Source organism: Rhinopithecus bieti, unplaced genomic scaffold (genome assembly GCF_001698545.2).
Source record: "Rhinopithecus bieti isolate Rb0 unplaced genomic scaffold, ASM169854v2 scaffold_5982, whole genome shotgun sequence".
In the NCBI taxonomy this organism is placed as follows: Eukaryota; Metazoa; Chordata; class Mammalia; order Primates; family Cercopithecidae; genus Rhinopithecus; species Rhinopithecus bieti.
Genome location: NW_016805132.1, coordinates 1,862,182 through 1,878,112, shown reverse-complemented (window position 1 = coordinate 1,878,112; position 15,931 = coordinate 1,862,182). Strand labels below are relative to the sequence as shown.

The following is a 15,931-nucleotide window of genomic DNA, read 5'->3' as shown; positions in this document are numbered from 1 at the left end:
GACTTAAAGTCTGTGTCCATGTTAATGCTGGAGGGGTATGATGAGGCCTGTCCTGTCTGTGTTGATGTTAATGAAATGGCTCCATTGTCTGGGGTATATACCCTGGTTCTTGGTCTGGTGGAGAAAGAACTCAGGACATGGACACACAAGAGGGGTGGGTTTAGAAGAGGAAAGTTTAATAGAAAAAGAAAAGAGAGAGAAAAAGCTTCCTCATGCTGAGAAAGCAGGTTGCCCAAAAGAGGGTCTCTGATTTACGGTGGAAAGCAATCAGTTTTGTACAGAGGCTTGAGGGGGTAGTGATTGATTTACATAGGGCTCAGGGGATTGGGTTGACCAGGTGTGCTACTTACTTAGTCCCTAAAAGACTGACCCTCTCACCCTAGTCTTTTATTATACAAATGAGGCCTCCACCTGGCAGCAGCCACGATGCCTGTACGTGGTTTTACCAGGAGGCTGCCATGAGACCCTAAAAGTGGTGACAAGGAAAAGAGGGCAGGAGAGAAGGAAAAGAGGGCAGGAAACACCATATTGAATGTACCTGGCTTCCAGGTACAGCTGCATTTACATATAAAAGCTCCTAGTTTGTATATTATACCTGACTTCTGTGGCTGCTTTCTGTTAGAGAAGAAATGGTTTGGGGGCTGCTTTTTATTAAAGGAAAATTCCACTGAGAATTTTCACCCTTTCTAACTGCCTAAAAATTACTTATGAATAACTTCTGTATTATTAGTGCTGGAGGGGTGTAATGAGGCATCTCTGGCATGTCCAACCCCCATTTGCCATCGTGGCTTGAACCATTCTTTTAGATTAAATTTTAAGAGTGCCCTGGCTGAGGAGGAAGTCCAATCAGATGGTTGGGGGGGCCTTAGAATTTTATTTTTGGTTCATAGTTTCTTTTTTTTACAATTCCTGTCTCTTTATTGGTATGCTTTATTTAATGTAACATTGTCATAATACCTCCCTATAGTGGTTTTTATTTTTTTTTTTTGGACAGAGTTTTGCGCTTGTTGCCCAGGCTGGAGTGCGATCTCAACTCACTTCTACCTCTGCCTCCCAGGTTCAAGCCATTCTCCTATCTCAGCCTCCCGAGTATCTGGGATTACAGGCATGTGACACCACGCCCGGGTTAATTTTTATATTTTTAGTAGAGACAGGATTTCATCATATTGGTCAGGCTGCTCTCGAACTCCTGACCTCAGGTGATCTGCCCGCGTCAGCCTCCCAAAGTGCTGGGATTACAGGCATGAGCCACCACGCCTGGCCGAACCCCAATAGCTGAACCCCTCTAGTTCTTTAATCATGTCTTATTCCATGAACATATTTATGGAGACATATTTAACATCGACACAGACTTTAAGTCTGATAAGAAACGTTTTACAACCTATTTTCTGAAGCCTACTACCTGAAGGCTTCCTCTGTAAATAAGAACTTTGGTCTCCACAAATTTTGAATCTTTTTCTGTTAAGTCTAACATCTGGTCCCTCTCACAGGTAGTGTGTGTGTGTGTGTGTGTTTTGTTTTGTTTTGTTTTGTTTTTGTTTTTTGCTGTATAGGTCGTACTTTTCTGTTTCTTTGTATGTCTCAAAACTTTTTCTTGGAAACCAGACACTTTAGATAATATGTTGTAGCAACCTTAGATACTGGTCTCCCCTTACCCAGAGCTGGATATTTGCTTATCTGTTTTTAGGTTGGCTGCCTGGATTATTTTAGTACAGTACACCCACCCAACTCACCCCCTCCCCACCACTAGTGTTAACTCTCTTGTTGCTTTTAATAGCACCCAGGGGTGTAACTTGTTCTACAAACTGTTCCAATCAAGTTGTGCCTCCTTCAGGAATAGTTTCCTTGGTTAAGTGTTTGATACTTGCTCTCACCCCAGGAGGGCTCCTCCCAGCTATCTTATTTCCTGTTTCTCTACTAGGAGCACAGCAGCCTGCAGCCTAGGATATGTCTTCCTTAGATCCTTGAAGGAAGACATGTGCTTTTCACCACAACCTCCATTGTTCTTGATAGTACCTTTAGGTTTGAGCTTCTTCACAGACTATTGTAAATGAAATTAATTCCTTTGGGAAGAGATTGGGAGAATCTGTTTTCTGACCTGCCTCTCCCTCTCCTTTTCCCCTTAGCAAAATAATCAGAACCAGGTCTCTGGAGCTAGGGGTGAAGACGGCCGTATGCTTCTCTCTGGGTGATACCACAACTCTAGGAGCTGAGTGCTAGATTGGGCATGGAGTAGCCTGCGGTCCTCTTGGCTTGCCTTTTCCACTATGGAACCACTTCCTCATGAGCCAGTGCAAGACAGTCAGGGCTCCAGTATTCTCAGTGTTCTGTGCCCAAGGTAGACCCTCCATTCCATGAGTGGGGGCTGGGTCAATGAAGGAAGCCCCCCCATTGACCGAAGTTGCCTGGAAGTAACAGGTGACTGGAGGCTGGATGAGAAGTGTTCCTATCCTCTTCCTCCTCCTCCTCCTCCCAGGGAGAAAGCTCACCAAATGAGAGCTGTGGGATGAGGGAGCCCTGTGTTCATGGCAGTAGAAGTCTAGTGTGGAGTGGCCTGGCGCGGTGGCTCACACCTGTAATCCCAGCACTTTGGGAGACCGAAGCAGGCGAATCACAAGGTCAGGAGATTGAGATCATCCTGGCTAACACGGTGAAATCCCGTCTCTGCTAAAAATACAAAAAAATAGCTGGGTGTGGTGGCAGACGCCTGTAGGCCCAGCTACTCAGGAGGCTGAGGCAGGAGAACAGCGTGAACCTGGGAGGCAGAGCTTGCAGTGAACCGAGATCGTGCCACTGCACTCCAGCCTGGGCGACAGATCAAGACTCCATCTCAAAAAATAGAAATAAAAAATAAAAAATAAGTCTAGCGTGTAGTCTCTGCCACCCTGAGCTTGTTGGGGAAACAGGGTTCAAACACTACAGACTTGACTTTCTTATCAAATTTTCGTAGATTTTCTTAAGTAGATTTTAAAACTTTGCTGTTTGCTCTTAAGACCATTTCCAGAGACTGTAAATGTTTTGGTTTAAAATAATTTTCACCAGTTTCACTGGGGAGCAGATCAGCAGGGCTCTTCATACTGTCATCCTTAAAGTCAATCTTCCTAGTTTGGATTTTTAAGTTTTCTACAGGAGGAAGTACAGGTAGTTTGTTAAGACTATTTTGGGGAAGCCTGAGTGAAAAAACTGACATTTTGAGTTAATAGGTTCATTAGGAAATAAAGACTAATGGATTTTGAAGAAAGATCATATGATGGAATAGGAAGATAAAAGAAAGTGATAGAGGTAGCCCGCTTCATTGTTTGGATTCTTTATGGGTTTGGGATACTTAAAGACTTGGACTTAAAAGTTCTGAAAACCAAATGTTCTTAGAGAATTTTAATGTGTGGATTCTGTTTATTGGCTTGCAGAACATGTTCATGCTTTATCCCACCGTTTAGTATATTCATTTAAAATGGAATACATTGTTCTGATTTCAAATTATTTTTGTGCATAAACACTCTTAGCAAAACCCCCTGTTAGACTTTATTCCATATAACATTCAACTCATACTCCTGTGAGAAATTTTTTAATTGAATTTTGACTTTATATTTGACAAGAAAAGCTGGTTCTTAGAGCAGTTGTGATTTAGCTAACTTGGATTATTAAATTCCAAGTTTCTAGTATATATGATGATTATAATTTTTTGCAAAGTAAAGGAGTTATATGTTTTTCAGGAGTCATAAGGATTGTATTAAAAGCACCCAGCTACAACATTATATTGATATAAATTTAGCTACTATTTTTTTCCCTCTAAAAATTTGGTGCCAGTCTGAATCAAATGACTTCAAATGCAAATTAATGTTTTAGTTGGGAGAAACTGAGGGGGCTTTCTGCTTTCCATACTAGTTTAGAAACAGGAGAAAAGCACTGAGCATTGCCTGTGTCCCTACTTAACGTTTCCTTAAATTTTTTTTCTTTAATCTTATTTACTGGGAAAGCATAAAACAGCATTTAACCCCCTCTATTACTATCTTTCAGTATAAACTATAGTAGGCTATTGATATTTTCTAAGTGTTTATTTCACTTTTAGTGTTAACTGTTTGTAAATCAGTGCAACACATACTCAAATCCTGATAATGTGTGAAACATCCTGTCAGGTATGTGATGGATGCAGAGAATTGTGAGACTAAGTCATATTTGACATTTTAAGGCATAAATGCACAGCAGTTTAGAAGACTGCAAGATAGAGAAGAAAGCAGCATGTATGGCAGAGTGTGAAAGAGGGGAGGATTTGGAGAGGCTTTGAGGAATCTGGGAAAACCTCCAGTTGGTATGAAAGTCCTGAAGGCAGGAATATTCATAGTGTCTTCTGGGCATATGAGGTGACTTTCTAGATTGGAATGTTTATATTAAGGTAATATGTGATTAGAAAGATTAATTGTGGGCTGGATGTGGTGGCTCAAGCCTGTAATACCAGCACTTTGGAAGGCCATGTGGGAGGCCGAGGCGGGCAGATCACTTGAGGTCAGGAGTTCAAGACTGGTCTGGCCAACATGGCAAAACCCCATCTCTACTAAAAATACAAAAATCATCCGGTGTAGTGGTGCATGCCTGTAATCCCAGCCACTTGGGAGGCTGAGGCAAGAGAATACCTTGAACCAAGGAGGCAGAGGTTGCAGTGAGCCAAGACCGTGCCACTGCACTCCAGCTTAAGCGACAGAACAAGACCCTGTCTCAAGAAAAAGTAAAAATAAAAAAGGAAGATTAATTGTGGTGGACCTTAAATGTAAAACCAAGAACTTTTGACCATGTATGTGTCTGTATCTGTGTGTGTGGTCAGTAAGAAGTCACTAAAACTTTCTGAGCAAGTAGATATCATGGCAAGTGACAATGTGTAGGGTGAATTGAAAACCACAGGGCTTTAAGCCCAATTTTCTTTCATTTTCTTTTTCTTTAGCTTTAATGGAGGAGTATGATTTGTGTTTGACATTACAAGTTTTTTAAAACCTACAGTTTATAACTCAGCACAAACTTCTCCATAAAAACAACAATATTAGTGATGAGCATATGAATGCCTGAATAATTCATAGGTAAACTGAGGTTTTATGTAGTTGAACTTTGGAATCAGACTAGCTTGAATTCTGGTTTTGCCATTCACTTTGTAAAACTGAACAAACTTGTTAACCTTCCTAAGCTTCATTCTTTTCATCTGGCAAGAGGAGCCAATAATATTGCCCTCTTCAGGGTTGTGAGCATTAAATAAGATAATGCATGTATAAAGCACTTAGCATACTGCCTGGCAATTAGTAAACGTCTCTGATGAATACCTCTGCTGTGTTAATTGTTGTTAATGTTGCTATTACAGTGATCTTTATCATGTACTAATCACTGTCTATTATAGTCAGCTCTCTGTATTCGTGGGTTCCACATTCATGGGTTCCACATCCATGGATTCAAACAACTGTGGATTGAAAATATTTTTTAAAAATTTCATCTGCACTGAACATGTACAGACTTTTTTCCTTGTCATTATTCTCTGAACAATATAGTCTTAACAACTATTTACATAGCATTTACATTGTATTAGGTATTATAGGTAATCTAGAGATGATTCAAAACATATTGGAGAATGTGCATAATATATATACTGGGTCATTTTATATTAGAGACTTGAGCATCCTTGGATTTTGGTATCCTTGGGAAGTACTGGAACCAATCCCCCATGGATACTAAGGGGACTGTATATTATTTCCATGAAACATGCATTGTGAATTTTGATCTTGTACTGTAGGAACACTTTCCATCTGGTTCACAAACAGTCTCTCTCCTGCCTCACCTAAACTTCATGGCCTACTTGCTGCCTCTAGATTTTTCTTTTCTTTGTTCTCTCTTGCCTTATCAATGGGAGCATACCAAAAAACCAAGACTTATGGGTGCCATAGCGAAGGCACCATTTGCTGCCAGTTATGGGGGAGTGTGGTAAGCTTTGATTTTGTAGAGCACTTGTAGTATTAGGTGTTCGTTTTGCTTTGTGTTTTTGTACAGGTGGGTTTTGTTATGCTTTAAACTGTGGTGTTTATTATTCAGACATTTAGACTTATCTTTACTTTTGTCAGGTTTAAGCCGTTTTTTCCATACCAGACCTTGCAAGGATTTGAAGAAGATGAAGAGCATATCCATATACAACAATGGGCACTTACTGAAGGCCGTCTTAAAGTTACATTGTTAGAATGTAGCAGGTATGTTCTTTGTTTTGTCATTACTAAGTTATGGGGAAAACAGTGCAGTGAAAATGTTCCTAAGCAGTATTTGTGTTGTGTGTTCATTTAAATTGTATTATTTGCCTGTAAATTCTTTAACTGTAAATTTAATATCATAAAAGTAGTCCTGGCCGGGCGCGGTGGCTCAAGCCTGTAATCCCCTTTGTGAAGGCCGAGACAGGCGGATCACCGAGGTCAGAGATCAAGACATCCTGGCTAACACGGTGGAAACCCCTCTCTACTAAAAAATACACAAAAAACTAGCCAGGCGAGGTGGCAGGCGCCTGTAGTCCCAGCTACTCGGGAGACTGAGGCAGAGAATGGCGAAACCGGGAGCGGAGCTTGCGTGAGCTAGATCCGGCCCACTCACTCCAGCCGGGCCGAACAGAGTGAGACTCCGTCTCAAAAAAAAAAAAAAAAAAAAGTAGTCCTTTTTCTAACTTTAACAAATATAAATCATATTTTAGAAAGTGCTTTCATGGAGGGAGGGGCATTTATTCTGTAGTCATTCCAACACTCTTTAGATGCATAATGCTCTGTTGGCTTATTTTTAACTTATTCTACCTACTGGGGAGCTGTTCCTATGTTAAAGAGAAAATTACTCAATGATACTTGTTAAAGCACAGTAAGGAAGTCTTTATTCAGGACCGTCGTGATAAGTATAGCAGCCACTGCAGTGAGATCTTGAAGTGGGTGACAGATTGGGCTCAACTCTGAATACAGCATGGGCAGGTGGAAATTTATAGCCAAGAAGCAATGTGGGATCAGTGGGTTGAAACTTACTAAGAGGAAACATCAAGGGTAAAGGGGATTCTGGCTAAACCAACCTAGCAGGATTCTTGCTAAAAAAGTCCAGGGTGATCAGACATCATGGAGGATGGTAAAGGACAATCAAATATAAAGAATAGAGGTTTCTTGCTAAACTGACTTAGCAGAGTTCTTTGCTAAAACTGGACAGATGGACCTAGCAGAAGATTCAAAAACCTCAACCAAGTTTGGCCTGGCAAAGAATCTTTGTCACCTAGCAAAACGGTTTTGAGAATTGTTTGTGATAATTGGAAACACTCAGGAAAGCTGCAAAACTAGACTTTGAACCACTGTGGCTTTTTAGCGTTTTAGAACTGGAAGAGATCTCAGAAATAATCTTGCCTACCCTCCTTGTTTTACTTTGCCAGCACCAAAGTTTAAGCTATATTCATATCTTGCTTGAACTACGTACTATACTAGCCTTCATATCTCCTAGTCTGCTGGTCCCCAAAATAACAACCAGCATGATCTTTTCAAAATGCAAATCTAATTGTCAGTCTCCTACTTAAAACTCTTTAACCGCTTCCTCATTACTCTTAGGATGTGAACCCAAATCTTCACCATGACACACAGGTTCCTCTTAGCTCTCTAGCTTCAGTCTCACCATCCTCCACCCAGCCCCTCATTCATAGTGCTTCAGCTACATAGGCCTTCCCAAGGCAAGGTGTTGGCAGACTTTTTCTCTAAGGGGCTAGATAGTACATTTTAGGCTGTGATTCACATGGTCTCTGTTGCAACTATACAGCTCTGCCTTGCAGTACAGAAGCAGTCACAGATAATGTGTAAAGGAATGAATGTGGCTGTGTGCCAGTAAAACTTTGTATATGAATTTCGTAATTTTCATATGGTATAAAATATTCTTTTGATACTTTTCAACCATTTAAAAACATAAAAACCACTGGTAGCCCACAGGTTATACAAAACAGGCAGTGGACTGAATTTAGACCATGAGCTGTAGTTTGCCATTCCCTACTTAAATATTTTAAAGCACCAAGCCCATTACGTTGACTAGCTGCTGCTTTCTTGGCCCCTTTCTCTGCTCCATGAAGCCAACCTTTCTTGGTTTGGCTCAAAAGCTACCTTCTTAATGTCTCTCCTGATCATTCCAAGTACAAGTATACTATCCTCGAGCTACATTTTTATGACACTTGTTTGTACCACTTACTTGGTACGTATGACTTTTATTTTTATTTCCAACCCATAATACAATTAAGTACTTGAGAACACAGGTTATATTTTATATCTAATATATTTGTATCCTTGGTAATAGGTTAGTTTTGAATATACTAATAATATACTTAATCTTTTTTGTTATTGTTGTTAAGTACAGGGTGACTCAGGATTGTGTATCATTATGTTAGAAAGCCTGGTAGACAAAAAATCCCTTTTTTTAAAAAAATTTAAAAAAAGGCTAAATATGTTGTCTATTTTGTAAAAGGAACTGCACTGTATAGTAAAATAGATATAATAGGTACTATGCTAGGTATTTAGAAAATACTAATTCATTTGTTTTAATGTTGCTGGTAAGGTTAGGTATTGATTATATGTCTGTTAGCTTGTAGCTATTTAAGACCACTAGCTTTGGTGTCAGCTTTGCTCACCACATTTTTGCTTTACCTGCAGTACTGCTCACTTAAAGCGTTGCTACAGGAATCAAAGACTGCATGTAAGGCATTGAGAAAGTATAGCCAGACATTCTTTAGGTCATGTTAAATTGAGATAAATGAAAAGAAAAGCATTAGAATGTGTGAAGAACCTGTAACCAACTTTATTTTAATAAGGAACTGTGTAATAAATCTCTGAAAGGATAAGTGAGGAACCAATAAGAAGTTTTATAGGGGTATACAGGGAAGGAACTGGGTTGATGATGATGGACAGGGGTCAAGGTGATAGCCCAACTATTCCCTATAAACTTGTTTATGTTGTTTTACTTATCACCTGGTCAAAATTAAGGTCCAGTATTTTAGAGAGTACATAATTAGGCTGAAGGGAAAACATGGAAAATAGTTTTTTTAATGTCTGTTCTTAAGTTATATAACTATCGGCTTAGGTTATATAGCCAGCACCTTTCCCCAAGTGATAGATTCATCTCGGGAACAAGTACACTAAAGAGATTTCCTTGCACCATTTTTACAAATCCAAGCATGTAAAAGTTACTCAGTGTTGTGGTGCTGTGTTATTGTTTACATAGTTTAAGGATTATTTGTTTATGAAGGAGAGAATAAGTCTCAACTCATTCCTGCTTTTTTGTCTTCGTATTAAGTCCTAACATTCCGTTAAAACTTACATTATTGTTTTCTTGTAAACTTTTTTCTTAGTATAAAACAGAAAACTCTGTTCAGGTAGATTTTAAGTTTATAGGATTCAAACTAAAAGAACATATTACTGTAACCTAAGCATTTTATTTCAATTGTTAATCTCATTTGAATATAAATTCAGCTTGTGTGTTTTATTCTAATTCCTGAAGCAAAAAGAAGCGCTAGAGAAAATGAAAGCACACATAACAGTACTTTCTTTTCGGAAAAAGGACCCAAAAAAATGCTTATTACTTCATTTAAAGTGGAATAACATAGACTTTTGAGTTATAGAAAGCACTGAATTCAGTCTAGCCATATGCCCTTATGTAGTGTCACTAGGCAAGTTACACATCTGTAAAATGGGCAAGGGAGCTACCTTGCTGGTAATTGTAATCAGAGATAGGTAACTACCCACAGTGCCTACCACATAGGACGCCTACAGTAGATGTAGCTTCTATTATTATGTCTCAAGATAATCATTGCAGTGTCTGTGAAGAAAAAATATTTAAACAACAGCATTTTTTTCTTGCATATTTGTGAGAATTGGAATTTGAATTTTATTATTTTAAAAAGGTCTTATATTGTAAAGGGAGGTTCTTTCCTAATTATCTGAAATACTGTTTTGCATTTCCCAAGCAATAGCTTGAGGGTGGAAAGGCAGTATTATGTGTAAACATTGGTTTTCACATTTTGCTTTTGTCAAGTATTTTTTAAAAAGCAATCATTCTGAACAATCGCGTGTTTTTTTGAGTTGATGAAAGCTGATTTTTTTTAACCACAGATGAATGCAATGGCTGTTTGTGGTACTGCTATTAGGTGAAATTATTTCACATTAGTATTGCAATCATATTGTTAAGATGATTCTTTGTACATTTATAATTTATAGTCTATCTTATATCTTAAAGGATAGAAGATACTTGAGGTATTTTGCAAAGAAAACATGTAACCATGTGTATTTAAGCAGAAGATATATTAGATCAAAAACATGGAAAAGAGATCAATTTTCTGGCAGCTAAGGCGACAAAGGAAACTTGATGGATTAGTTAGATCTTTCTTTTTCTTTTCTTTTTTTTTTTTTTTTGAGATGGAGTCTCACTGTAGCCCAGGCTGGAGTGCAGTGGCACAGTCTTGGCTCCCTGCAAGCTCCGCCTCCTGGGTCATGCCATTCTTCTGCCTCAGCCTCCCAGGTAGCTGGGACTACAGGTGCCCACCACCATGCCTGGCTAATTCTTTGTATTTTTAGTAGAGAAGGGGTTTCACCATGTTAGCCAGGATGGCCTCAATCTCCTGACCTCATGATCTGCCCACTTCGGCCTCTGAAAGTGCTGGGATTACAGGCATGAGCCACCGCCCCGGCCAGATCTTACTTTCATTTCTTAAACAATTGATTTGTTTTAAAAACTTAAAAGTTTACAAAATATACGTATTTTGAAAATATGCATACATTGTAAAATGGCTAAATCAAGCTAATTAACATATGCATCACCTCACATACACTTAGGTCTTATTTTCTGATAAACTGTGCATGTTCTTTAGGAGAAAAATTCTGACTCCAAATTCTAAGAGGGATTTTTCACGGATCTTTATGTAAAAGACATTGAATAATGTAGTGAATACTTTTTTGGGAGCTAATATTATCAACCAGTTACAATTTAAAAAAACAAATAAGATTATAGTCAGTGAAGGCAAGGGCTATAAAATTTTGTTGAATGTGAGAGTACTATACTCCAAAGCAGTACATTTAGTCTAGCTTGTACTTATTATAAGTAGAAGGAGATTCTAATTAAGGTTATTTCTTTACTGAGTTACACTCATGCTGTTGTAAAGCCTATATTTTCTCAACAGCTTCTAGGGTGTTTTGTCTCACTGGATTTCAAAATTACATCTTTTTTTTTTTTTTTAAGTTTTAAATGTTAAATATAACACAAATACAGAAAACCACAGCAGTTGACATTCTATTCTGTTACCAAGAGTCTTCCCTTATTCTTAGTTTATTGTCACCTTCTCAATGGTTATAATTCTTTACTGTCCTTAATTATTTTGGTGTCTAAATTGTCTCAGATTTGGCCAGTAGGAACCCCCTCAAGATGGATCCTGTGTGTGATGTGACCCCATCTTTTTTTTTTCTTTTTTTTGAGACTTCATTATTTTCTGATTTAACAAGCTGTTCTGCATTTATCTTCTGTCTTCTCTGGCACGGTCCCAGAACCAACTATTTTTCCAAAGAACCCCAATTCTTTTTATTTTTAGCTGAGACTACAGGCATGTACCACCATGACTAGCTGCCTAGTTCATTTTAGTAAAGGATGGTATTATTAATAGAAACCAAGATCTGAATGTTGGGTGTGTTTATTGCTACTTTATATATTCATAGACCTCTTCAGAGGAAGTTAGGAAATACATTCATGTATCAGTACTTATACATGCATACACACACGTAATTTAGAAGTCATGAGTTCACCCAATACAGGTTGAGCAACCTTGATCTGAAAAATTTGAACTCCAAAATGTTCCAGAATCTGAGTGTTTTTCAGTGCTGACATGATGCCACAAGTGGAAAATACACACCTGACACCTTTGCTTTCTGATGGTTCACTGTACACAAACTTGGTTTCATGTGGGAAACAATATTTTTGTATAAATTTACCTTCAGGCTATAAAGTGTATATGAAACAAATTAATTTTGTGTTTAGACTTGGGTCTCATCTTTAAGATATCTCATTAAATATAAGCAAATATTCCAAAATCTGAAACACTCCTGGTCCTAAGCATTTTGGATAAAGAATGCTCAAACCTGTACCTCCAATTCTAGTTCATCCTTATGGAATTATTCCTTGCTTTGGTTCTTCCCCCAATTCTTACTTCGTGGCACTCAGCAACATCAGCACTTTTATTCATTTGCTCAATCCTATAATAATCTTAATTAGTTTCAGAATTGTGTTGTTCATACAAGTACAAAAAACATACTACAAGGAGTTCAGGATTCCTTTGTAATTCTCCCTGACGCTGCCCAAGATTGAGGGAATGTGAGGTCAAGTACTGTGTTCTTAAATTATTTAGATTTCGTTTTTCCTTTTCGGTGTGATTATGGTGTTCATTTAAAATATAGTTGGGTTTATTTGTTTCAGATTTAGTCTCCCCCCACTCCTACTTTTCTTCATCCTTCCTGATTTTTGCTTTTAAATATGTAGAGTATTAACATGCTTCTCCAAACCCAGAACTATACAAAAAGATAATACAGATGGTATATAGGTTATTAAACCATCAGTGGTGTTATTTTTGCCTTAAACTGTTACCTGTCCTTTAAAAAAAATTAAAAGAAAACAAATTTTGGTAGTGGTGGGTTGTTTTTACATTTACTGTATATTTACCATTTCTGTTGCCCTTTATTTCTTCTTTTGTATCAAAATTGTCATCTGGCATTCCTTCCCTTTACCCTGCAGAACTTCCTTTAGCACTTCTTGTTACATAGGTCTGCTGGCTACAAATTGTCTCATTTTTTGCTTACCTGGAAATTTACTTTCCTTTCATCTGTTCCTTCAGCACTTTGGCTATGTCAATCCCATATTCTGATGAGAAGTTAGCAACTTGTTTTATTCTTCCTCCATATGTAACATGTTGTTTTTCTCTGGCTGCTTTCCAACGTTTTACTTTATGTTTGGCTGTCAGCACTTAGACCATGTCTAGGGGAGCTTTCTTTGTGTTTTTTCCTGCTTCCATTTCAGTTAGCTTCTTGGACATACGAATTAGTGTTTGCAACCAAATTTGGGGGCTTGGGCTATTCTTATTTTTTCAATTGTTTTGGCCTTTTCTTCCACCTCTCTTATTCTAGATTACATGTTATGTTGGGCTGTTTCATTTTCCCATAGGTCCCCTGAGGTTTGGTTTGTTTGCTTGTTTATTTGTTTCTTTAAATTCTTTTTCTCTGTATACTTTGGATTGAGTAATTCACATGATCTAATTTCAAGTTCACTGAGTCTTCTATCTCCAGTTTTCTGTTGAGCTCATCAAGTGAATTTTTAATCTCGTTCATTATACTTTTTGGCTCTAGAATTTCTGTTTTGTATGGTTCTCATTTCTATGTTGATATTTCCTATCTGTTCACTCATTATGTTTTCCTTTAATTCTTTGAACAAATGTTATGTCAGTTTATATATATATGTATAATTGCTGCATTGCAGCCTCGATCTGCTAAATCTAACATCTGAGCACATCAGGAGTCTGTTTTGTTTTGTTTTGAGACAGGGTCTTGCTTTGTCACCCAGGCTGGAGTGCAGTTACATGATCATGCCTCACCACAGCCTTGACCTCCTGGGCTCAAGCGATCCTCCTGCCTCAGCCTCCCAAGTAGCTGGGACCACAGGCATGTGCCACCAACACCTGGCTAATTTTTTGTATTTTTAGTAGAGAAAGGGTTTCATCCTGTTGCTTAGGCTAGTCACAAACTCCTGGGTTGAAGCAGCCCACCCGCCTCAACCTCCCAAAGTGTTGGGATTACAGGCATGAAACCCTGTGCCCTGCCTGCAGCTGCAGTTTTTTGATAATTGAAATATTAAACTCAAAGCAGGCTTCTGTCTACATTTGGAAGGTTTTCATTGTCTTTAAATGTGATTAAAAAAATTTTTTATCCAGTTTTTATAATTACAATCTGTGGAAGAATTTGAGTGACTACTTCACTACTGTTAAAATGTTGGCCACCTCATTTTGTTGTACATGTTGTTGAATTTTGCTTTTGTGTTCCTCATTGCTTTTTGTCCTTTTATGGGGGGGTTTTGGGGAGACTTAGAACGGTGCCACCACTCTTGACATCATTCTAGAACCCGAAATACATAGTTTTACATTGATCTTTTAAGGCAAAGAAAATCATTTAATTATGTGATTAAATTCTTTTTTAGTGTTGTCACCTGGTCTTGATTAACATATTAGGTGTGAAGCATTTTCAAGGTAGAAGTTTGACAGAAGAGAGAAATAGGGAATTAATCCTTTAAATAGCATTATGTTCATATTTTAAAGTGAAATGTTTAGTTCTCTAGGGAAGGCTGTTAATATTATGAACTTTGAAATTCATTTACAAGAGGAGCTGTTTTAGGAGTTATAACTTCAAAATATTTCCAGTTTGCATTTGTCTGTGAATCCCGTTTATTTTAGCATTGAGTTTGATTAAATTTATTTTGTTATTTTGGCTTGAGTATAACTTAAAAAAAATCCATCTGAAGCAAATAAGGCTAAATAATAATATTTGCTTTTTTCCTGAGTAGTTAGTATGTGGGTGCTTCTTTTATTACCTGCCTTTATTTTAATGTTTTGACTTTTTTTAAGGAAAAATAGCTAAATCTGAAGATATTTGGGGCATGGCTCTACAAATAATTGTATTATTAGTTGTACTTATTTATTATCTGCAATATGTAGGCACATTACTGCATTTATTATTTCCAGCTCTCAGAGCATCTTTACAAGATTAGTGTTATTATATCCATTTTATGGATGAACTGAGATCCACAAGTTACTTGCTCAGTACCACTGGAATTTGAATCTAGTTTTGTCTAACTCCAGAGTTCCTCAGTCTTTCTGTTATCTTATTCTGCCTCCATATCCTTTTTTTTTTTTTTTTTTTTTTTTTTTTTTTTTTTTTTTTTTTGAGACAGAGTCCGCCCTGCTGCCCAGGCTGGAGTGCAATGGTGCAATCTCCGCCCACCACAACCTCTGCCTCCCGAGTTCAAGTGATTCCCCTGCCTCAGCTTCTCAGATAGCTGGGATTACAGGCACCGGCCACCACACCCACCAAATTTTGTATTTTTAGTAGAGGCGGGGGTTTCATCTTGTTGGCCAGGCTGGTCTCAAACTCCTGACCTCAAGTGATCTGCCTGTGTTGGCCCCACAAAGTGCTGGGATTACAGGCGTGAGCCACCACACCTGGCCCATACCCTTTTTCAAAAAAACCTTACAGAGGCCAGGCGCGGTGATTCACGCCTGTAATCCCAGCACTTTGGGAGGCCGAGGTGGGCAGATCACCTGATGCTGGGAGTTGAGACCAGCCTGATCAACATGGAGAAACCCGGTCTCTACTAAAAATACAAAACTGAGCCGGGCGTGGTGGCGCATGCCTGTAATTCCAGTTAATCGGGAGGCTGAGGCAGGATAATCACTTGAACCCAGGAGGCGGAGGTTGCGGTGAGCCAAGATGGTGCCATTGCACTCCAGCCTGGGCAACAAGAGTAGAACTCCGTCTCAAAAAAAACCTTACAAAATAAAAATTATTTTGGTTCTGAAAACTTTTATGTTAGAAGTGTCGGTTTTGGAAATTTTTAACATTTTTTAGGGGAGCGCATTATTTTTAAAATAAATTACCTTTTCAGAAAGATCCAGGGATGCAGAGTGCATATAATGAAGTATTTTTTAGTTGAAGGCTAAAGTTCTGTTTTGTTTTTTTTTCTTGGAGGTAGCGATAAGAGGAAATTAGCTCAAGCATAAGACATTTAAATTTGTATAAAGGAAAAGTTGCACTCAAAATGAATGCTTTTGAAAATCAGAAGGAATTACTTGGAATTGTTGCTGAATATTATTCCTCCAAGTCTTTTTTTTTTTTTA

General features: G+C 38.2%; 1 protein-coding gene across 1 annotated transcript in view; it reads left to right on the top strand.

Moving 5' to 3' along the window:
* PDZD8 (PDZ domain containing 8) overlaps positions 1-15,931 on the top strand; it is a 103,752-nt gene that overhangs the window by 28,479 nt on the left and 59,342 nt on the right. The window contains exon 2 of the mRNA XM_017871272.1: positions 6,096-6,218. Within this exon, the coding sequence (XP_017726761.1) occupies positions 6,096-6,218 (123 nt within the window). The remainder of the gene's footprint in view (positions 1-6,095; positions 6,219-15,931) is intronic.